The sequence below is a fragment of the Barbatula barbatula genome (assembly GCF_947034865.1).
Source record: "Barbatula barbatula genome assembly, chromosome: 10".
Classification (NCBI taxonomy): domain Eukaryota; kingdom Metazoa; phylum Chordata; class Actinopteri; order Cypriniformes; family Nemacheilidae; genus Barbatula; species Barbatula barbatula.
Genome location: NC_136773.1, coordinates 2643883 through 2669242, shown reverse-complemented (window position 1 = coordinate 2669242; position 25360 = coordinate 2643883). Strand labels below are relative to the sequence as shown.

The following is a 25360-nucleotide window of genomic DNA, read 5'->3' as shown; positions in this document are numbered from 1 at the left end:
ACAGCTTATTTCTTTAAGAAGTCTTCCCCAGATCTGTCTTGATACGATCCTGTCTCAGAACTGTACTGGCAGTTCTGTCGACCTCATGTCTTGGTCTTAACTTTGATATGCATTTGTTGCACCTTTTGTTGAGAGGGATGTGGCGCTCCTGATCAGATCAGATCAGATACTTATTCTATTGAATTTGCCACATGTTTACTTCACTCGAAGTGTAGAAACATCACGCAAAACTAATGCTTCAGAGCTAAATTTCAAGTGGCCCTGAACAGGGTATGAATGCTTATGCAATGTACTTATGTCAGTTTTTAGTATTAAATCAATTGGCAAAGTTGTCACAAACCTGTTTTTGCTTTCTCATTATTGTGCATGGTCCAGATTATCCAGCTGTCATTTATTTTTATAAATGTTTAATCACACCCTAAGAGAGCGATAAAGACACAGGAAACAAATCCTAACTTAGGTTGCTGTAATTCATGCATTAAGGGGGGTCATATTAAAAAAGACAACCTAAAAACGACAAAGTGACACATTCATGGAAGAAGTGAATTTATTGATGTGTTTTCCACCTGTAACCATAAAGCCATTTGTCCATTAGATTCAGATATTTCATATCTAATATGTGAATCTTATATTATTTCCCCCTCAGCCGTACAACATTTTCCATAATCAAGCAGGCAATGACAAGGTCCAAAACTGGAGCCATTTAGGTGCATAGTGAAAGTCACATACAGAAATACTGTCACAGGAAGAGGGGAAAAATAGAAAAAAAATGAACTTAAAAATATATATCATAACATCTCGTATAAGAACAATGCACACCACAGGTTGTCCTTGATAAAAGCCAATGATTTCAACATTTACTATACAGCCATATAGACATTGTTAAGAAGGGGGAAAGGAAGAAAAAAACGGATTGAACATTTATTCTTCGTCTTCCGTATTAGTGAACATGCACAACGTTTGCTTTCACCTGCTTTGGCCCCAGCTAGCTAATATTTAGTGTTAGTTTTTGACTTCATCACAATTTGCAAGGGTCCGTCCTTGTTGGACTTGTACGATTAACTATACATACGATAGTATTACAATTACAGACGTTTTCTTTCATGTCTGTATGCTTTTTAATTTACTAAAGTGTGCAAAGTTTTGCCACACCTCCATGACACTTCTCATTATGCAGCAATGACATGAAAACGTATAATTATGTGATAAACCGCGCCAAAGCTGAATGCAAACACTTTATAAGGTCAGATTTACGCTTATAAAAAGGGAGTGTCAGTGTGTGTGTGGATGTAACAGCAGGAAAAATAACATTCATCGAGTAGATTTGAGCAAGAGATTTTTGTGTGTGTGATGAGGAAGGCTGGAGGCCCGTAACTTTATGGCATTGCTTCAAACCAACCCGCAATGACCATCTGCGGGGGCCGACTGTTTTATTGGTCTAAGTATGACCCCATAACCAAAGGATAAAACCAACTCTTCTTTCTAACAACTAATGGGGCACCACGACAACCAGCCGACAGATCTGGCAAGATTGTCAAGCCGTTGGGTTTGAATCATTCATCACATCCTACACAGGTGATGGTATCAAATGTTTGGATGTCAAAGTTTAAACCTGTAACCCAGCTAAGATTTAAGCTCTGCAGGAAAAAAGTGACTATGAATAACTTGATCATCTATTTCTCTATGTACGTACATCATGTGTAAATGATTTTGTTTCATATTTAATGATTCACTATACATTAAAGTTGTTACAAATAACCTTCATATACAAGCAACCTATCGGAAAAAATGTATATTGACGGCCAAATATAGTGTAGATAAAACTGCTGTGTCTTTCAATCGATTGTTTTGGCTTTGCTGTACCTCTACAGATCTGATTTGAAGTTAATGCAAAAAAAAAGAACGCGTCAAATAAAATTATAATGTGTTCCAATTGAACGCGTGTAAAATCAATTCCAGGCAAATTTTTCTTACATAAAACGTCTTGCATAAAGATAAAATGTCTCTAAAAAAAAAAGATCGCAAAAGCGCTCTGTGGTACAACAGTAGCATTATTAGAAGTAGTAGCGTTTTTCATTAATGAACCAGAATATGCATTTCAAACGCATGAAATGATTTGAAGAGAGCAGTTTTATAATTGGTCAGTAGTATTTTCACCCCTCTCCAGCGCCACAGAAGCCCCGACGGCTAAATCTGCATCTGCTCCAGGTATTTGTAGGTGGGGTTCTCATAGCCGTGGTTCTGCATCTTGCTCAAGTGACGATCTTCTGGGGTCAGCATGGGGTCAACCTGGTCAACCACAAAAAAGGAGTTTAAGTCCGTATGTGTATAAGCATGCATTAGAGTTGATCTTGAACTAACAAACGGTCGATTTAGTGATTACGAAACATTCGCATCGATACGTCTCGCATGTTTAAATGATTCATTTCAAAGGTTTTGCTTTTCTTAAACACGTTAAATATAAATCGACATTAAAGAAAGTCATTTTTCTTTAGAAAACTATGGGCGGTTTCCTATGAGGGGCCGTTTAGGCCATAATTATTGAAATGACTCTTACAAACACTAGTGAAATAAAAACATTGATCGAACTTAGTGAAATTCATTCATACATATTAATGAAATGACTCTTACAAACACTAGTGAAATAAAAACATCGATCGAACTTAGTGAAATTCATTCATACATATTAATGAAATGACTCTTACAAACACTAGTGAAATAAAAACATTGATCGAACTTAGTGAAATTCATTCATACATATTAATGAAATGACTCTTACAAACACTAGTGAAATAAAAACATCGATCGAACTTAGTGAAATTCATTCATACATATTAATGAAATTACTCTTACAAACACTAGTGAAATAAAAACATTGATCGAACTTAGTGAAATTCATTCATACATATTAATGAAATGACTCTTACAAACACTAGTGAAACCATACATATGTATTACTGTAATCTTTTACAGACACATTTCAGTGTAGTCGATGAAAGATTTCAGTGTAGTCGATGAAAGATTTCAGTGTAGTCGATGAAAGATTTCAGTGTAGTCGATGAAAGATTTCAGTGTAGTTGATGAGAGCATATTTCACTGGAAAAGGAAGCTGCATCCTCACTTCCGTTTAGTTTGGCGCGCGTTGATGACGTGCAGATATGCCGCGAACAGGAACCTGTCAGATGCAATTAATTTACTGAATTAATTACTTATTAGTTCCTCCAACAACTCCGACCCACTTGCCAGGAAGATCTCATATGCACAGATCTCATATTGCCTTGGCTTAGGTATGAACTGGCAGCGAACTTTAAGCTGCTTGGGCATAAGCCGCCGCACACTATAGACACAGACAACGTCTCGCTGGAGTCACGCAATCTGCGGTTGAGATAAGTGCGGTCACGCTATACGCTTAATTGCGCATCTACACAGGGTTGTACGGTAGCGATCCTCTTGAAAAGTCGAATTGTGAAAAGTAACCACTGTCTGGACATTTCGTTATGGTGATAAAGGTTATGATCGTACTTTTACAGCAAACAATAAATCTATATTCCCATTATTTTGTTGTTTGCCTATGCAATCAGATCATTTGGATCCGGAAATGGAATATGGCCTTTTATATATGGTATGACACATTCTAGAATATGACTTACAAGAAAAACCATAGCCCCTTAAATTATTTATTATTTGTTTATTTTATTTGTATTAAAAAATATATATTATTATTATTTTGTTATGTTTTTATTATAATTGTATTTATGTCATGCACATGGACTGTATTTTCTATTATAACGTTTTGAAATGCCATGTTGTTTTGTATACAAATAATTGTTAAATAAAATTTTAAAAAATAATTATTTGTATACAAAACAACATTACAAAACGTAAGGACTGCAGTTCTAGTAAACAAGGGTTCTCCTCATCCACAGCTCTTACAGCTTGAAACAATGAATGCAAGGTTCTCGTTTGGTCCTCTAGCTCTCTGTGAAGGCTCAACATATTCGTAGCACCATTCGCTGTTTGAATGTCCTCTAAACACTTAAGTGCACTTCTTAGAAAAGCTGTAATATCATCTTCATTGTTACTCGTGTATGAAAATAGCGCAAAACACTTGCTAAAACAAAAAACATCGCCGTGGCGTCATTTTGAAATCTTAAAACCAGAGTTTTATTTCCTCGACACACTCTTTAAATCCTGGTAAAGTGGGAGTAAAGCTTCATTCGAATGTGTAGTTCCTATTGGAATTGCAGACGCCAAGAATTACGGAACCGCACGCTTCAGCTTTTTGGGACAGTTTTATAGTTTTATAGCCAAAATATATTTTTAGACAATAAAAAAATTGCATTGACAACGAAACTGTATAAGGAAAAACCGAAGGTAGCGCGGGCGATTGTAAAATATTGCTCAGTAAATTAATTGCATCAGACAGGTTCCTGTTCGCGGCATATCTGCACGTCATCAACGCGCGCCAAACTAAACGGAAGTGAGGATGCAGCTTCCTTTTCCAGTGAAATATGCTCTCATCAACTACACTGAAATCTTTCATCGACTACACTGAAATCTTTCATCGACTACACTGAAATCTTTCATCGACTACACTGAAATCTTTCATCGACTACACTGAAATGTGTCTGTAAAAGATTACAGTAATACATATGTATGGTTTCACTAGTGTTTGTAAGAGTCATTTCATTAATATGTATGAATGAATTTCACTAAGTTCGATCGATGTTTTTATTTCACTAGTGTTTGTAAGAGTCATTTCATTAATATGTATGAATGAATTTCACTAAGTTCGATCGATGTTTTTATTTCACTAGTGTTTGTAAGAGTCATTTCATTAATATGTATGAATGAATTTCACTAAGTTCGATCGATGTTTTTATTTCACTAGTGTTTGTAAGAGTCATTTCATTAATATGTATGAATGAATTTCACTAAGTTCGATCGATGTTTTTATTTCACTAGTGTTTGAAAGAGTAATTTCATTAATATGTATGAATGAATTTCACTAAGTTCGATCGATGTTTTTATTTCACTAGTGTTTGTAAGAGTCATTTCATTAATATGTATGAATGAATTTCACTAAGTTCGATCGATGTTTTTATTTCACTAGTGTTTGTAAGAGTCATTTCAATAATTATGGCCTAAACGGCCCCTCATAGTTTCCCGTACAAGGCTTAAGACAAGTCCTACAGTGTAACATAAACGTTAGACACATCTTAAAAATCATCAGTGCCATTGTTGTTTTGTCTCGAAATGCACGCAAGTAATATATATTTAGTTTATTCTTTCATGTTAAGTGCCCAAATTGAACTAAAGCCCATCCTGCTTAATCTAATCCCTGTGTGGGAAACGGACCCTATAAGTGTAACGGTTTGTAAATGTGGAGAACTACCTGTAACGGTAATCATAATCAATATTGTCGTGTACACATTATAACAGTAAAAAAATAAGACTTGAGAAACACAATGAAAGCTGTTGACCTAGTAGCCATTCATTATACATATACATATATTTTTCGGCATATTTACATTTATTCTGTTTAAATTACAACCTATGCATCCAACATGAACGTGTTAAGGTCATGAGGTTTTCCTCAGAAAATGCAATAAAACACAAAAACAATCACAAAAACACAATTATCTTTATAATTGTATTATAAGTGTTCCTGGATGTCTATTTAAAGTGAGTATTGCCGTGATGTTTCAATGGTTTTGTGAGAATGACCCATTTTTCTCCTATGTAACATGTGTAAACCAAAATCACTTTGAGATCAATTGGTCACAAGTGGCAAAAATCTGAAATAAATATTTATGGTAAATATTTGTGGCGCCAACTATCCTACACAAGCCCGGATTAGCCAGTGTTGTTATGCAACTGCAGGGGCCAAATGGGCATCTGGCGTACCGGGCCGAACGTTGGCGCATGGGCCGAAATGCAAATGCGACGGAATGGGTGGTGGCTCTCTTATTTTAAGTCCTAATCCGCCCCTGGTCCTACGTCCTATGTTTTGTTCGCATATACATTTTCTTTGCCTATAAGAAGAAACACATTTCCGAGCATGTAACTTCTCCAACATCGAATTCAGATTTAAGAAAAACTCATAAGTGGAGTGACACCTGTATTTAGCCGCAGTCATCCGTATCGATCTTGTGATTCGTGCAATCGTATGTTCTAAAAACCTTTCTTTAAAGCTCCTTGTCCTCAATAAGTCTCATACCATCCCTTGTCGAGATGAATAGAGTACTTGTCCTCTCGCAGTTATCTTCAAGGCCGAAGTGAAAACAATAAGAGTGAATGATCAAACGGTGTGACCGTTGCCTCACCTCCACAATGCCGTGACTGATGGTGCCATACTGCCTCTTCCTCAGCAGCACGAGACTGATCACAATCACTGTCGCTATGGCCACCGCAATCACCAGCAGGCCAATCAGAGCGCTGCTTCCGAAGCTGAAGTCATCCACCAGGGGGCGGAACATCTCCTGCTCTGATCCGCGGCTGAACTGCGAGGGAATAATCAACGCAAGCATATTTACTCTCCCAAGCACAGACGTGAATAACAGACAGATCTCACAGAGCTTTTCATGATGCCAAAGCGGAGGACTGATACTGTAACTTTTGTACAGCGAGGCAACAATGGAGTCGCCATGGCTACGTAATGTGCCGTAATTGGTACCGAAAGGAAACCAGTGAATCAGCCACTGGGAGAGACAAAAGATAAAAGCTTTCGGGTTTATTCCCAGACATTCTCATATTTGACACACTACGCACGAAGAGTCCGTTTAAATACTTGAATATACAAACACGTAAGATCCCGAAAGAAGCTTGAAGAGGAGGAATGTGTGCCACAAAACACACATTCAGTTGAATTTTTATTTTGGGTTGAACTATTCTTTTAAGACTCAATTTTATCAGACTCCAGATTAAAAGTCACCCTCGTGTTCTTCAAAACCTCCGTGTGATGCTTTCCTCTGTGGCGCACAAAACAAGATATTAGGAGAAATGTCTCCGTTGTTTCGTATCCGTACAATGGAAGTCTATGGGGTTCAGTGTTGTTTTGTCATCGACATTCTTCAAAATATCTTCTTTCGTGCATCTCGAAAGTCATACTAGTTTGTAATGACGCGAGGGTGAACGAATAAAGATGAGCTGTGCCTTTAAGTTAAATGATCTGCATCGCCAGGTACGAAATGGACTAATGAGAGCTCCGAACGGCCATTTTAACACACAAACGTTTAGTGCTCAATTTGATGATGATCATGAAGGATGAACAATATCCATCGGACGTGCTCATGCACTCGCATTAAAAGCATGCACACGTGCTGTGGAAAGTGGCTGATAAACAGTAAAACTTCATTAGTTATGTAACACGGTCATTTGCTCACAGGTATAACAGAACTGGACAGAGACTGCAGTGGTTGAAAGCACCACGTGTTTGCCACAAGAGGGCGCTGTACTTACCTGAGAATCAACATCATTCAAAATCAGTTCCTTTACATCCAGAGTTTCATCAATTACCTGTCAACACAGACAGGGCAGTCTCAATTACTTCTCTACTACTGAACGGTGACTGTGTGTGTGTGTGTGCGTGTGTGCGACAAAAACATTTTGTGTTTTATGGCAGCAGATACAGCACATACACAGAAAAAATGCAGAGACCATATTAAGGGCCGTTTTAAAACGGACTATTTATCTAGGCATTCATTTAAGTCAATAGATCCTTTTCATTCTGTGAACTGCGAAATTGTTTCTGTTTGCATTTATTTAATATTAAATATTTATTTAAATAACAGAAAAGATGCTCTGCCTTTTTTCAGACCTCAGATGCGGCAAAGAAAACAAGTTCAGGTTCACTTTCAAGCGAGAGAATATTTGGACATGAAACGTTTTTTGGTGGATTATCATCACGTTTTTCATGCGTCTTGTCCTGTCTTTCACATTGCTGTTGGAGGACTACGTCACTCCTGAGGTTTGATTTTATTGAAGACACGACCAGAAGTTCGGAATGAAAATATGGAATGGTCTCTTCATTTTTTCCGCCGCCTAACATATAAAATGCTGTGAGCAAATCCCAAAATGAATGAAATCGATCATAATCGCTAATACAGTGCTTACATTGAATAACACAATTGGCTTCATTTACTGCAGGACAAAACATCTGTCAATCAAAATGTTTGACCTTCATGTTCTTCGTATTGGCATGAAAATACAAAAAACGTAAATGTGTATTAAACAACATCATCGCCCTGATAGCCAGGAGCCCTCAGAACATTTGATGTCATTTACAGTAGACGTGAGAGATATTTAATATAAGCACATTTCTGATAGCTCCTGTGTGATATTAGATAGACTGACATGCTACAAACAACGCGAGCGGAGCTCTGAATGAAGCATGCGGTGCTTGTTTATTTTCTGTCAATTATTACGGTCACGAGGTGTGTGTGTGTGTGAGAGCGTCCGGTGGTCTCACCACTTTCTCATCGATGTTGCTCTTGCTGTTGATGATCTTCTCCTCTGCTCCAATAAGACCATCAAGACCGTTCATGCCAGAGCCTGCGGAGGAACAGCCAAAACAGTGAGCAAGTGAGCAACACGGGTCGAAATACAACTGAAATGTCGCATTAAATCAGTGATCGAGCTGACATCTACACAATAAGCCTGTGCCGAGAATTTTCTGCCTTGACATTTCAGTCAGAAATCCTAAAGCGCTCGCTCATGACTCATCCCTGCGCGACGTAACAAATGTACAATTTAAACCCTGCTCGACACGGAGATTTCTTGGACCGGCCAAGACAAGCTCACTGTAAACTTGGCTGTGATCTACAGTGGTCGGAAGCTCTTACTCCAGGTAGAATAAGGGCTCTGGGACATCCTGTGAGCACTCCGTCATAAACTGTAAACCTACAAAGCATTTAAAGTCAATGTGAACTGCTGTTTTTAACCCATTTTACCTTTCAGGATATTCAAGGTGAAAACAAATCAAGGTTAAAACTTGATCTATTGAGAAATGATTATACTGTAAAATAAGAGCGTAGCATACCAAAACAGTATAGTCTAATATATACTATTACATGTAATGACCCAAAAGATGTCATTTTTCGAGCATAAAACATACGCATGTGTGACGGATTACACTACACATGTGATTTATAAATGCACAAAGGATACACATTAAAAAGCTAGGCTACCCACAATACAAATTCTGTCGTCATTTATCATACGTCAGAACCTGTATTTGGCACTTTCTTCAGCACACAAAAGAAGATATTTTAAGAAATGTCTCTGTGGTTTTGTGTCGATACAACGGAAGTCAATGGGATCCAATGTTATTTGGTTGGCAACATTCTTCAAAATATCTTCTTTTGTGTTCCACGGAAGAAAGTCAGTCATACAGGTTTGGAATGACATGTTGTTATGGGTGATGAAATGATGAATTTCTATCCCTTTAAACCTGTTTAATCTCCTCGGGTTAAAGGCTTCCTTCATTTTCACAACTGTAAATAAATGTCCTTTCTAAATGCCAGCAACTCCCAAAAGACACCTGGAAAAAATGAGCCCGGGTTTCTATAATCCCACATTGGCGAAATCTGATTGGCCGAGAGCAGAACAATGCCTTTCACCCACGCATTGTTTAACAGTCAGGGCAGCAGGTGAACGCCACTGAAAGATTAACTGTGTTCAGTCACAAGGTCTGGAGAGACGGGCTTATAGCTTAAAAATGCACGACCCATTCACTGCTTCAACAGTACACAGGCACACAACATGACAGGAACATACAGACAACTTAGAATAAAATAATAAAACATGACACGTATGAGATGACAGAGTTTCATAAACTATGAGTGGCGCTATCATTCATGTTTGTAGCAGTGGGTGCGTAAGATCAATATTTAGTCTTACATCTCTAACCCTGGCTACAAGTACAGCAATAGTAAAGACCTGTTCACACCAAAAACCATGAAGGTTTAAAAATCATTCTATGGTACATTCAGGACAATAGCATTCAAAACACAACTATAAGGTTAAAGAAACAGTAGAACAATATCACTGAGATCACTTTCAAAACAAGTGTTTTGCATCTAATGAATGATAAAATTATACGATTACGATAAAACATTAACTTCGAGTAGCAAATACTCAGCACTAGTTTACTGATGAATTTGCATTTGGTTTGTCTCAAAGCATATTAAAACTAGGGCTGTTAATCGATTGATCGTGATTTATCGCATCCAGAATAAAAGTTTGTGTTTACCTAATATGTTTGTGTAGTGTGCATATTGATTTTCTATTCAGAAACACATACACGCGCATGTTTACATTTAAGAAAAATACAACATGTAATAATATTTATACATCATTTAAATGATATAGAAATCTTAATATATGCATTAAAATACTTCCTAAATATATGCATGTGCGTGTTTATAAATGCTAAATAAATATGCGCGGTAGACAGACATATGTCTCAAGAAAAATACAACATATAATAATATTTATACATCATTTAAATGATATAGAAATCTTAATATATGCATTAAAATACTTCCTAAATATATGCATGTGCGTGTTTATAAATGCTAAATAAATATGCGCGGTAGACAGACATATGTCTCAAGAAAAATACAACATATAATAATAAATTAACATTTATATATCATTTAAATGATATAGAAATCGTAATATATTTATTCAATACTTCCTTAATATATGCATGTGCGTGTTTATAAATGCTCAATAAATATGCGCGGTAGACAGACATATATTCTGTGTAAACAAACTTCTATTCTGGATGCGATTAATCGTTTAACAGCCCTACACCGTATAAACAAACAATATATATAAACATTACGGCTGTCAAACGATTACTTGCCTCCAGAATAAAAACGTGTAATTTTGCTTTTATAAAACGCACACACACATGTATACATATTTAGGAAATATTGACATTTATTGTACCGATAATTTAAATAATATATGAATGTTTATGAAACGTGGTATTTTTCTTAAATATAAGCACGCATGTGTATGTTTTGTAAACAGTACACAGACATATATAATGAAAATGTGATTTCACCACAGGGAGACGTGAATATTTGTATAATTGTCGTTCTAGATATAAACGGGCCTTAACAGTAACGTTTGCCTTAGTAAGCACTAATAAGCAGGCACTAAAAAGCAGGTCCTTACTTTTACTCATAACGGGTGGGATCGCAAGGTTAAACAGTAAACAAGTTAATGTTCAAACAGGGCGGTCATCTAAAAAATAAATGAAGAGCGCTCCTGCAACAGACGACTTAAATCAACAAGCTCCTCTCGTGGGGAGTGCAAGATAACAGAAGAGAAATGAGAGGAGGCCGAATAATTAACAAAACCAATGAACCCTGAGGAGCTGTCGACAGGGAGCCGGGTCTGAATGCAGCTCCGCTCGCAGGTTATTTGTCTTGCTGACACCAGACGGTAAAGAGGAAGCCCGAACCGCTTTACTGCACATTTACACGAGACTCATCTGCCCACCTAAACAACTAGTTAGCTTAACACGCTGCCTTAACAAGCTGTACCCCGACAGACCGTGATCGGAATAACAAGATGGCCGACAGGAATGGAGAGACGGACGAGGGTGTGCAAGCGGGACAAAACAGCGCGAGGATAAATGATAAAAGATGTATGCGTGTAGGGCTGGGTGTAATATTCCAATATTAATGAATATAAAAGTGACTTAGGAAATCTGTGCAACCCAGCCCTGTAAGCATGAAACAAACACAAGATCTGACGCTGAAGTGGGGAAAAAAACTGAATAGAGGTTAAGCAGCAGAGACCCACCTTTCTTGAAGGCACGAGGGGGTTCAGAGAGATCGCCTGGGCATTGAGCACGAGCAAAAGACAAAACAAGAACATTTTAAAACAGAAAAACCCAGGTGAGTAAAAGAGAAGCAAGTCAGAAATAACAAGCTGTGTCTACAGACAGAGAAGAGAATCCCGCAGGGATGATAAAGAAAAGCGGGGATACAAAATTAGGATGCGTTTCTGGACTGGCACATCACTGTGAAAACCCTCCTGGGCTTTAGTGTGTTTATTGCACAGGTCTTTTTAGTATTTTGGGCTTTCATTTCGCACATTTTGTGCTTCCCTTCAAGGCTTGGCAGGTCCGGGCAGGACGGCATGAGTAAATGAACGGGACCGGAGAGATTTTCAAAGCGTTTGGCAGCAGCGATGCGCCGGAGAATCTGTTTTTATGATTTTAGCCGAACTTCAAATGGCGAGCTCTGTAAGGCAAGGCCGATAGGCATTCAGGAACACTTAAGAGCAACTTTAGGACTTCATAGGACATTACCACCATCTTCAAGAGGCCAGAGAAACTTACCGGCTCTAAAGACAAGAGCCAACCGTGAATGGGAGTTCACCCCCTAAAAAAATAAGCTTAATGTTGTTTTTACCGAAACGTACCCTCGGGTTCAGGCTGGGAGCCTAGCGAGTTGACTTGGAAGGGACGGAAGGGCTTTCCTTCAAAGGCAGGAACCTCCACGCTCTCCTCGGAGGACACGGTAACATCGGGCTGAGACTCAGAAATGGAGGACAGGAACTGGTCCATATCTGCCTTTTGATCCTGGTAAACTAACTGGAGAACTTCATCTAAATCGAAAGAGAAATGGAGAGAAGAACACGGTGACAAACAAGAAATCACAGGAGGGTAGAGATGAAAGCAAGCAGCTTCTAAAACCCATTAAACTAAGCCCAAAATAACAATTACTGCAGCGCTTCTCCATCTCTCTTTGGCACTTTCTTAAATTCTTGCTTGTCAAAACACTCAAATACAATCCCAGCACAGCGTCTTAAACACAACACATCTACACACACTCGTGGGTATTGGGAGTCTAGACCCAGTTCTGTCAAACGGCACTCTTTACTAAACCACAGCTAATTTCAAAGCTCCTTTTCTAAAACAAACAAAAAGAAGACGGGAAAAGATAACAAAAATCAGGCTAGTGCCGTCCCACCCCCATGAAATTTCTCTTATGCGTGTTATTATCTTAACATCTGGCGAAGACGTCGACAGGTCATGTTTTGTATTCTTCAGTTCAGAACATTAAAGCTGAATGTTTATCCGTGTTAAGTGAACGTAGCGGTTAGGCGAGATGCTTGGTGTGGTTAGCTTGACGTCAGTGTTCAGTTTGGTTCTTTTTTTAAAGCAGGTGGTGTGCGGGAGAGTTTTACCATCTCTTGTGATTCATCTGTGACACACCGCGGTTAAAGCAAAGAGACAAAAGTTAAACACTGAATCGGACACTTTCGCGCGGATTGTTATTTAGCAGAAATAGGGACCGGGCATAAATCATACTGTTAGATTTGACTTAATGGACATGTTTAACAAAAATGAAAATTCTGTCATCATTTAGTCACCCTCGAGATATTGCAAATCTGTATAAATGTCTTTGTTCTGGCGAACACAGAGAAAGATATTTGGAAGAATGCTTTAAACCAAACAGTTCTTGGCCACCATTGACTACCCTTGTAGAAAAAATGACATTGGTAGTCAAAAGTGCCCCAGAACTGCTTTTCTACATTCTTCAAAATATCTTTCTCTACGGTCATCAGAACAACGAAATGCAAACAGATTTGGAACAATTTGAGGGCGAGTAAATGATGACAGAATCTTCATTTTTGGGAGAACTGTTCCTTCAATACACAAGTCTGCCGCGGTCCACAGCATGCTAGAGTGGTAAATTGACTGAAAATGCCATTAAAAGACATTCACGCAACAGAGGAATTGAATTAGCTATGGGACAAAACGGCATCTTTTTTATCATTTGAATATTTTTCAGTAATTTGGGAAATCTCTCGCAACGGAGAACGATTTGCCAACTTTGAACCAGCCATTTTTCTACTTTAGACTTATATATATATATATTAAATATTGCACAGAAAACACGCAATGTCCTAATAGTTCATTCTGCATCAGACCGTAGGGATAGTATGTTAAATTATTACCGTCATGTGTACACGCAACTACATTTTTTCATAACTATGTCTAATGCTTCATATCACAGCACATTACTTTCAGGTTCACAAACTGTGACCCATGTCTGTTAAATCCAAGCTAGTCTTTTTATGATCGATTGCTTTCTATATATAAAACATATTAAAATAAATGGATACATTCAATATATTAAAGACCAAAAACGTCCGTTATATTTGTGTGCAAAACCATAATACATACAGTAATTATATATAATATGATTTAAATATGATGTGAATACTCTACACGTACATTTATGTAGGTGACATTTCAAACTCTCAATATCAGAACAAAAATTCCATCCAAAATAACATATTCGCATCCTTTTTCTTGTCATTCAAGAGCATCATCCTGCATCTTTCCATTATTCTCCAAATACTCCCACCTTCCCCATCCCGTGACCCCCTCAGCCAAGGCCTCCACCCTGACTCAGACCCCCAAACTCACCGATCTCATCCTCAATCCCCTCTGTGACGAAAGGCACCTTGTAGAGAAGAGACAGACTCTGGTTCATCCGTTCCTCGATCACCCGCAGATGGGTCATCACCTAGGAAACCAAAACACGCTTTAAAAAAGCAGCGTTGGGCTATATTTCTAAAAACACTCCAGGTCTGCAGCATGAAAATCTATTTTTAAAGAGTACACCCTTAGATTCAGATGAATTTATGTAAACAATGCAATTGTGGTGATCTTATTACGTCAACGGTGAGGAAAGAGAGTCTGACTCGCCGTCTGGAAAATGTTATGACTGATTGTGTGTTTGTGAGATCGAGTGCAAACAACCACGCCTGTTTCTTTGTTATTGCCACATTTGTGTGCATTTCTCAGAAACCAGCAACAGAGGGCAATGAAGGGCCTGTCAAAACTGAAAGCAAAATACACAGGGAAAACACTTTAACTCTGTCTAGCAGACCCTTAAAATGCACACCTGGCCTTCCGAAACATCCCAAACACTGTATTTAGCACTCACGGGATTGGTTTAGAAAGAAGAGACGTTTTTGTGGGCCTGCCAGTCAAACACAGACTTCAACAGAGCTGCTAAGACTGGACACCGACACACACACGGTTATATAAAGCACAGCCTCATCTGTGTAACTGCTATTTTTTTTCACATAAACACGCAGTGCTTTTAAAAACCTATGAAACTTTAGTTCTTAAGGGACAGTTCGCCCCTAAATGAAAACTAAAAGCCACCATCAGTTTCATCTGTAAACAGAAAACGAGACGACAGGACGTTTCTTTCTAATCAGATCAGAAATAAACAGGAAGTGTCATCTATCCGTAAACAAAAACACAAGATGTAAACTTGTGAAGTCAAATCGATGCCACATATATTTTGCTTAAAACTTTTGCAAAGAGAAACTTCATCACCAATGACTGTCTTTTACGTTGCAATACCCAAAATGTTTCCCTTTTTTATTTGTCACGTGGGGCGGGGTCAATGGATCGGGGCGTGTACAACAGGCCTGTAGGCATGCCTCCCTCATTACATCATCAGTGCGTGTCGATCGATCTTCATGGCAGAGTAGCTGCATGCGGGATCTCAGGTACGTGTAGTTGATCCTTTTCACGTGTTAAACTTGTTGTTTTGCTTCCCTCTGTGTACTAAATGTGTATATTAAAATGTTTGATGCTTTGCTTTGATTCTTTGAATTTTCTGTTGATCTGCTAAACCGGTTGGTCGGAGTTCTTTTGAGATTATCACATGTTGTCAGGGACAAACAAGTTCAGGAAGCTTGGAAACTGACCTAGAGAAGGGGGCAAATGGTCTTTTTGTAGTTTTATTTTGGTCAACTCGTCTGAGTGAAATGATTAGCTCATATACTCCCCAAAAAATGCGAATGAGGCAGGTAAATGCTGTAGAAATGTCTTTTAGAGACTTGGGGGCCAACCTCGGGATGAAGATAGTGGGGGGCTCTGGGAAATGAGCTTACACCAGACTACAGCTCAGTCACCATTATTATGTCTCTTATCAATCTCTACAAGGGAGTCTGGTTTGACACGGTTTGATTTACTTTGTGTTTTCAGTCTGCTTTTCCATTTTTTGTTTTTTGTTTTCACAGACTGCTTTCGATGGTTCAAGGAATTCGCTGTGAGATTCAGGCCTTGCTGAAGGATGCTGCGTGGCGACAAAACAACTGGCAGATGGGATAAGATATCGTTGCGGCCTCGAGACTAGTCTGCTGAGAGACAAAGCTGTCAAGACTTCGTAAACTCGGTTTACATTTCAAGCTGTTTTGAGAGACGAAGGTCACGATCTGAAGATGAGAATTGTTGACGGGTCCAGCCGTACACCAATCTTGAGCTGTTTAACTTTTTATACGTTCATTTTAACCGTTTGTTCTCTATAGCTACATTCTATCGCTCTTTGATCCAAACGAACATGGTGTTGTCATTTTTGAAGCATTTTTACATTTGTCGCGTCATTGAGTGTTTATCATCTTTTCTCTTCTATACTACTTTGAAATCGTTTGCTTTTTGATATACAATGACGATCCGACCGACAAAGCATTAATTTCCTTAAGGGATGCTGATACGCGGTATGAAAGAGAATATGACCCATCATTTATATATATATATATATATATATTTATATATATGGCATGTAAAATGGTGAGATGTTTTAGAGGATTATTATGGGAGTTTGCTTGCTTTTAACCAACTTTGAATTATAATCATACGTGATCAAATGTTCTCTTATACTTTAGAATTTTAAAGTTTTACTTAATTTGCATAAAATACATTATAGTCTTTTTAATATTAGACAGTGTTTTTCGCTCTCCTTTATCTTAAATGTGTGCTTCTCAGTGATAACCATAGACGCCTCTATTTGTGTGTGTGTCTGTGTGTGTTCGTACGTGTGCGGAGAGTTTTGTATGCGGGTGTGTTTGAGTCGGTGTGTGTGTGTGTCGGTCTTCGGTGTTTTCACCTTTTTAGTTTTTACTTGTTTAACTTTATATGTTTTGCTTATAGTCGATATGTTTCATGTGGAGCTGCTTTGTAACAATGAAAATTGTTAAACGCGCTTTTATAAATAAAGCGGACTTGACATTTTGTATGTCTCTTTAATACTTCGTTCAATTCATGGATGTCTCTCTCAATGAGCTAATGATTTGAGTCGGGGTTAAGCAGACATGCAAATTATGGAGAGCAGTGGGTCCCCAGGAACAAGTTTAAAACCACCGCTGTAACATGGGTTATGTGCCTTGCCCCTGACAGGACATCGTCCCACCTAAAGGATGCGTCTCTGTACTATTTCTAAATGTGTAAAGTCGACCATTCGAACCTCTGAGATTTCACATCACAACAATTTTAATGGAATCAGATGAACTTTAATAGAGTCAGATTTATATTCTAACAGTCCTCACGTACAGTGACTGTAAGAAGCCATCTTTAAAACTGAGGACAGATGAGATGTGCACTACACACAAGTAGAAAAGATACAAAAATCCTCAAACAGGTAACATAACATGCCGTTCAAAATCGAGTTGATGTTATTGTGTAAACCGAAGGACTGATGCCAACTGAGGATATTTCTTTCCATTTCTTCTAATCCAGAACACCTGTTGCCCAAAACCAAAAAATGATCAAGTACACACATTTATAGATACATGAAAATGTTACAGGATGCAAGAACGTCGCCACTTTGCAGGATGCAAAAGGAAGACTACACGCATGTATTACTTACAGATGCATGCAAAGCGCGTCTTCTGTCTGAACAGAGGCTCTGAAGCACCTGCATGTGAGAGACAGAAAAACATGCTACGGTCTAAAACAATTGTTCTTGAAAGGTTCATCAATGATGCTAAAAGTCCTATGTAGAACCATGTCTTCTAAGAAAAACATTTTTTCCTGCATCAAAGTCCTGATTTAACCGTCCTGCTGAAGTGCCTGCAGACTGACACACTACACCGGTAACGGTTTTAATCATATACAGTATTTTATGGTTATTCAAGTATTAATCATTTGTGACCCTGGATCACAAAACCAGTCTTGTGTGGCACGGAAACGCTTTTTAGTAAAAGTACATAGTATGGGCCAAAATGATCGATTTTTATTTTAAGCCAAAAAACAATAAGAAATTAAGTACAGATCCTGTTCCACGAAGATATGTTGAACATTTCCTACCGTAAATATATAAAACCTTAATTATTGCGAGTGGATGGCCTGCTACAGCGCCTCTCATCAACAACTTCAGAGTCGATTTTCTCAATATTTAGATTTCTTGTCCCTATCAGATTCCAGAGTTATAAACGGTCATATCCCAGAAAACCACCATCAATAGAAATCTTTATTATTCACTTTCAGATTATGAAATTCTATGCTTTTGAGCTTAAATGTGCTGAAACTTATTTTAAGTATGTCTCGGTTTAGGGCTAATATGTTTTTTCTGTAAAGCTGCTTTGCAACAACGTTAATATGTACAAATAGCATTGCATTGCATTGTATGTTTTATGTTCCGAGCAGTAGAAAATAAAAGTACTATTTGGTTACCATGACATTTACATTTCTTGTTTGTAAAACTACTTTAAATGCTGGAAAAAGAAAAGTAGATAAAAGAATCGGAATAACTAGTGATAATAAATAAATAATTCATACAAATAACAAAATAAACCCCTCATGTCCACTGATAATAAAGCGGTTCTTTATAGCACCACGAGGCTCTATATAGCACTGTTCAGGGTAAGGTTCTTTATGGAACCTTATAAAAAGGGTTCATTATAGCACCAATAATATAGAACCAATTTTCTTAAGAGTGCATTACAAACTAAGAAACAACAGCAACATGGAAAAAATCGGGTTTAGCATCGATTGAAGTTACATGACGCTAAGGAAAATTTACCATGGTTTAAACAATTCAAGAAGGCAAACCAAACCGGTATAGTGTTTAATATAGTCAAAGTGTAACGTTAGCAAGCAACCACTTTGTTGTGGGCTAAGTTATAACAACTTTATGTTGTGTGCATGTGTACTTCTTACAAAGCCACCGCATCAATCTGTAAGTCCTTTAGCTTGATCGAACATTTTAATACACATTTAGTACACCGAGGGAAGCAAAACAACAACTTTAAAGATCAACTACACATACCTGAGATCCCGCATGCAGCTACTCTGCCATGGAGATCTATCGACACTGATGACGTAATGAGGGAGGCATGCCTACAGGCCTGTTGTACACGCCCCAATCCATTGACCCCGCCCCATGTCAAAACGATGACACATAAACAGGCGTAAAACAAATGAGAACAAAAAAAAATAAACGCAAGTGCACAGTTGGCTGAAATGCAGAATTAAAGGGGCGGTGAAAAGGAATTAGTAGGTATTGCAAATTTAAAAACGTGGTTCAAAATCAGTACTTTATTTGAAAGATTGTATTAGTTTTTGCTCAATTTTTCTTTAGCAAATATATGTGGCATTGAATTGACATCATATAAACTGCCGTGAATGTGTGTTTGGTTCTCCTGATTCTCGGTTCTAAGCACACCTCCTGGTCCCGGTCAGTCCGGAAAACGAGTTTCAAGACATGCCATTGGCTAACACCACATCCCATCAAATCGCCAAGTGTGATGCGTTACAAAAGAGCAACACCGTGCTAATCTCTTCAAAAAAGAGAATCCAGTCATGCAAACCTACTCGAGATCTCTTGTAGAATCCTTTCAACTTCTCAAGACGTTTACCCCACCACAAATAATGTCTTTTAATTTTGTTCAGTGCTAAAGCTGCGAGTGGTTTTCGAAGTGTGTTTTTACATTGAAATTGTTATTCTTTTGAAGAGTGTAAACCCATTTAACCATCCTGAACAACCCTGAAACCCAAGCTCGGTCATTGGCATTAGTTTGGGGTTGCATCCATTTGGCCCACCGATGGAAGACAGGGGAGTCCCTATATTTCTACATTTTTACTTTAAACATGACCTTGTGATCTTCCTGTTCTTCGATGTCTAGCACTTCCCTAACACAATGATTATATTGACAAACAGCTGGAAAAACTACAGTATATTGGCAAACACTGCGTTTAAGATGTCAAAAAAGGGAGTGACGTACAATATTCCATTCAGAGTGATGGGAATGGGGATGGTGTGGCACTGACCTGTGACTTCATCTGGGCGGCTTTCTCAGGGTCCACAGCCAGAACATGCTGATAGTGGCGAACGGTGTGCTGGCGATCCTTATTCTCCGCTCGTACGTATCTCTTCAGAGCCAGCAGGATACGGTGAGGCTGCCGAGAGAGGAGAAACATTGACCACAAAAGAGCCAAAAAGACATGGAGAGGCAAGTACACGTTTCCTCGCGATCCATGAATCAGGATCAAAGACGTGCGAGAGCCGCAAGATAGCGAACATAAGGGGATTAGCGGTGATGCTGAGCACCTGCTTCTGCTAGCTTGGCCACGGTTCTTTTCGTGGAAGTCATTGGGTGGATTAAGCATTATGTATTTGCCCGAGACAAATTAATATCTTAAGTAAGTGAAGCAGCCATCCCTATTATGAGCGTTTAGCAGGATAATGGAGCACAGGTAATCGCAGATCATTCAATCACACTGCAGCGAGGAACCATCGTCCATCATAGACTGAAGTGAGAGGAGTAATCCGGTCTTTAGCAAATGAGATCAATTCTTAAATACTTTAAATTTGTCATGAGTTAAAAAATGGTTTTTCATAACACTTATTCTCATATTATAGCAAAATGTAAATGTGAAACAAAACGCATTGGCACGCCCAGATAAATTCTTTCTTCTCTATAAGATTGTGTTACATATAGCAAACATTTTTCACATGATCCTTCATGATCCACAATGATTGAAAAGGTTTGTATACTGGGAGGGATTTGGTAACGCTAGCACCCTCCAAAAGCAAACATTAGGTCACTCTGTATACGCGTGTCAACGCCTCACCCTCGGTGGGTCGGCCTGCAGGGCGGCTAGGTAGTTCTCCAGGGTGAGACGGCGTCTGTCGTTCAGCATGGCCTCCACCCGAGCGAGGTGAGTCTCCACCAGCTGCTGTTTCTCACTGGCTGCTTCCTCCTCCAGAGACTCCACCATAGCTTGGAAGTGCTGCAGAGAAAACAATCGTTACCTTTCCTGAAGGAACTGGGAAATAGCGAATGCAAACTCACAAATACGACACTGTGCTATTGGGAATGGGATGGGAATAAGACGAGGCGTTGCAATGCAGTTGCGAATATCATAAATTGCCAAAACTAATTCGTTTTAACTGACACCCAAAACTAATCCGATAAGCAATCATTCGTAATAGCATGTCCCTCCTGAAAGAGGAGTCTCTATCATTCATTCATGTCTGTGCAGGTCAAGAAACATGGCGATGGTTAATATCAAGGTTTAGGGGCTTTTGGAGCATGAGCAAGAGCAATAGCAACGCCCGTCTTAGCAAGCTTCACGTCACAAACAAATCCCATGAAAAACAGTTACATCCTGGAAACACAGGTGTGGGAGTGAAGGTTACCTGAATGAGTGTCTGTCTCTCAGCTTTAGGCAGATTCCTGGCCTGACTCTCCGCCTCCTCCCATTCCTTCCTCACCTGGACAGCACAGGTAACAAAAGTAAGAAGATGGAATGGTGTCTGATTAATGGTCACGTGATGAAGATCTTTGGTCTTTTTGTGTTTCAAAAGGGTGCTCAAGACTACCCCCGATGCACCTAAAAGCACCCTCGTGTAGAGCTTAACTACTACCCAAGAGCCCATGGGACGTATTTTCTGCGATAAGCTTGTCAATGAGCAGACTCTTGCTTTTAATAGCTATGCCAAAGGATAACAGTAAAATCGACTTCTCGATTCTTCTTCAATGCATGATCAGCCAGCCATCTGCAAAACTAAAGATGTGGCATCTCTCACCCTCTCCATGCGGTTGCGATGCCTGATCTCCAGTTGCTCTTTTGCCTTCTGGAAGCGGCTGTGCTCTTTATCATCGGCTGGGGTCTCAAAGTACACATCCACATCATCTGTGGGTGGAGGGGTGGGCGGCACGGCTGAGGATAAGAAAAAAGAGAGTATATAAACAAGCGAAGTGCACATGACCTAAACCTACACTCAAAGATAAAGGTGCTTCAAAAGGTTCTTTGATGCCACCTTTTGGTTCCATAAAGAACATTTAACATCCGAATTCTTCTTGATTATGGTTCTTCGAAGAACATTTGGCTGAATGGTTCTTGTGGAACCAGTAATGGTTCTTCTTTGGCATCGCTGTGAGGAACCTTTTAAGCTTCTTTATTTTTAAGAGTGCAGTGAGCTGCCTACCCATGCATTGGTCAAACTGGATCAACTTGGCTCATTAATATTAATTAGGTGATGTAATATTTTGAATAACTGAAAACTGTCATAAACTGCCAGTGATAGTTTATGAAGTTTCTACCTAAGACAGGCATTTTTTATTTAGTTACGAATTAGGTTTTTTCATGATGGTTAGGACATTGGAGAGTAGGGAGGCTCACTAGGTTTTGGAACAAAGTAGAGACAAAAACATGCATTTACAGACAGACGGACAGGTCAGGGAGCAAAGAGCATTAGAGAACACGGACCAAAAACCGAGAGCAGACCAACGTGAAGAATACATTTCCACATAATTCCCTTTGATTGTAAAAGAATCAGACAATCCTTCATTTCTTATTCCTTTCATCCTTCCCTCTGAATAGCTCTCTTCTGACAGAATTGCTCCCTTTAGCATTTATCTTAAAATGTACGGCATGGCCGGAATGGCACACCGGGATCAAGATTCATGCTAAATTCAGACTTCGTCTGGATACGATAGACAAGACTGACTTGATTACCCATAAGGCAGTGTACTAAAGGGGACATCAGCAGCGCATGATGGCACGAATGACACAAGCTGTCGTTAGCGTTTAAGATAACATGGGAGAAATATCATATTAAATCAATCGTTTCATGTTGCAGGAAGAAAGGAGGATACACGCTTCCACTCCTAAATGATTCGTGAATATCAACAGATTAGAAAGAAAAAAAGCAGCAAAGATCGAGCAAGGAAGTGACAGAAAAACCAACCTAACCATAGTAAAATCATTGACTGCAACTTATGGCTTTTCTTTTTTTACAAAAGCTGAAAAATAGGCATAGTTCACCCTAAAATAAAATTCTGTCAGCATGCATGTTGTTAAAAACTTGTATTTGACTCTTCGTTCTGTAAAACGCTTAAGAAATTATTAAGAGAAATTACTTCATTTTCCTTTAATATGAAATATAGATAATATATGCCTGACTCTTAAAGTGGCTCAGCAACATTGCCACTTTTAGCGCATCAATATCAAATGCGTGATCACTAAATAATAAAATAACATCTTAAACGTTTCATCCAATCAGATCTTTCAGAACACATGCTAATCCTGATCATTGTTTATTGTATATACAAAAATGCATCAAATTGCACATTTCTGTCAAAGCGTCGGAAGCGTAAAACTGTTTTAAATGTCACTGTTAGTGTAGCGTTAACACTGTGAGAGACAGAGAAGGGGAGGAGCGTGGAAGAAGAGGGTGTAGTCCTCGGCGACTTACTCAGACGTTTGCACACGTCCATGCAGTACTCCTCCGAGTCGAAATTGTTGCGGTTGCCAGCGCAGCCTCCGTAGATGAAGCGCACACACTTCCTCTGCTGCGTGTCGAAGTACCAGCGTGGCATAGAGGCGCGGCAGGGGCCGGTCTCCGCCTCCAGAGAACACACGGCTAATACAGGACGAGGAGGCGTAGTTAGAGCCTCCAGCCACCGGGGGCAGCAAACAGTAAAGCCCTTGAACTACAGAGCGCAACAGTGACCGTCGACTATTCCAGCGGTTGGGTTTCAAAAGTATCTTTCCTCATTTATTTACTCCTTAAGTATTGCAAAACATGAGAAACAAGTAGCACTAGTACTCTCCGAAATTTGATTTAAATCTAAATATGAAACAAAATGACGTTTTTAAGAATAACATTATCATTCTCTGATTGGTGGATCTGTCTTTGAGGATTTCAGCTATTAAACACACTTTTTTGAATTCAAGTTAAAAAGTCCGTAGCTTCCATGGAGGCATTGGACATCGCTTATAACCCCGAAAGGTTTATTCACTATTGATTCAAATAAAATAACTTTACACAGAAAACAAATGAGATTTTGACCTCCTGAGCCCTGCTGTTGCACTCTGTAGGATGTCGAACAATGCCAAATGATACAACTTATACTCGCATTCGCAAATAACAAGGCAATACCCATAAACCTCTAGGCTGAGCTGTGCCAGATATTCCCCTTAAATAAGCGGCTATAACTGTACAAAAGGAAAAAAGTAAACAGCGTTGTACTAACCCTCCACCTCCTGTGGAGTTTTGTCCTCGTTCTGGCTCTTGGGGACGGCTTTCTCTTTCTTTACGTCGTTCTCCACAATATCTTCGTTATCGTCATCTTCGTACACGTCATAGTCTTCCTCAATACCGTCATACAACTCTTCTTCTTCATCATCATCAGCGGTGTCTTCCCGAGCGCGTGGATTGATGGGGGCAGGCTCGCTAAAGTGAAAGCAACATGATTTTTATGACAACATGATATTATTTTGCTGCTTTCGTTTTGTCAAGTGCAACAGACGTTTAATTTTATTTGCAACATAAAGGGCTTAGTCAGGAAAAGCCAGAGCACGGCGAGATGAGAAGCAAGGAAAACAGAGGAAACAGGCAGAGAGGAGGAGAACAGGTTGGAGGATTTATGATTTATGGAAGCGAATCGAGCAGCTGTCAAGAGGTCAAAGGCGTGGCATTCAAAATGATCCAGATGGTCAACCAAATTCAACAAACGCACACACTGTGCACATAAATGAACACAATGTTTTTCAACTACAACTCAGTGAGCTGTGATGAGATATGACAGATCACAGTCAGACTAATACATCATTCTTTGGTGAACGCCAGGAGTGTTTTTTATCTGAACATCATTGAAACTGATGTTAACATGAGATTTATTGACCGATTTCATTAGGGGACTGAAAAATATTAACAGATAAACAACAGACAGTTTGTGAAAACAAAATACACATGAAACTTCAATTGTTAAAAAGGTTTGAAAGCATGTCGATGCGTTTCAATTGTTTACATAAACATCCAAAATATAATATTGCATTGTATTGTTTCTTGGCAATTATGTAAAACCAAAGTCAATAACATGAAAACTGTGCAACCGTAATTTCAAGCAATAATTTATATTTTGATGTCAAAATGAATGTTTAAACGGATCCTTATTTTCAAGTTAAAGGGATATTTCACTACCAAATCAAAATGTCCCATTGTTTTACTCACCCCAAAGGTATCCTAACTGAATATGGTTATCTTCTGGAAGAATAATGCAGTCATAGTTATAA

The 25360-nt window shown here is 38.9% G+C and overlaps 1 protein-coding gene across 4 annotated transcripts in view; it reads right to left on the bottom strand.

The window, feature by feature from the left end:
• Nucleotides 1–533: 533 nt before the first annotated feature.
• Nucleotides 534–25360, bottom strand: part of aplp2 (amyloid beta (A4) precursor-like protein 2) — a 67381-nt gene continuing 42554 nt past the window's right edge. The window contains exons 6-18 of one of the 4 annotated variants that reach the window (XM_079465896.1): nucleotides 24319–24518; nucleotides 23538–23705; nucleotides 21867–22000; nucleotides 21477–21551; nucleotides 20909–21067; nucleotides 20105–20233; nucleotides 14462–14561; nucleotides 12445–12630; nucleotides 11821–11856; nucleotides 8471–8553; nucleotides 7462–7518; nucleotides 6327–6503; nucleotides 534–2289 (exon numbers count right to left, since the gene is read on the bottom strand). In XM_079465896.1, the coding sequence (XP_079322022.1) occupies nucleotides 2188–2289; nucleotides 6327–6503; nucleotides 7462–7518; nucleotides 8471–8553; nucleotides 11821–11856; nucleotides 12445–12630; nucleotides 14462–14561; nucleotides 20105–20233; nucleotides 20909–21067; nucleotides 21477–21551; nucleotides 21867–22000; nucleotides 23538–23705; nucleotides 24319–24518 (1606 nt within the window). In that variant the 3' untranslated portion in view covers nucleotides 534–2187. The remainder of the gene's footprint in view (nucleotides 2290–6326; nucleotides 6504–7461; nucleotides 7519–8470; nucleotides 8554–11820; nucleotides 11857–12444; nucleotides 12631–14461; nucleotides 14562–20104; nucleotides 20234–20908; nucleotides 21068–21476; nucleotides 21552–21866; nucleotides 22001–23537; nucleotides 23706–24318; nucleotides 24519–25360) is intronic. The other 3 variants (XM_079465898.1, XM_079465897.1, XM_079465899.1) reach the window with 3 other exon arrangements.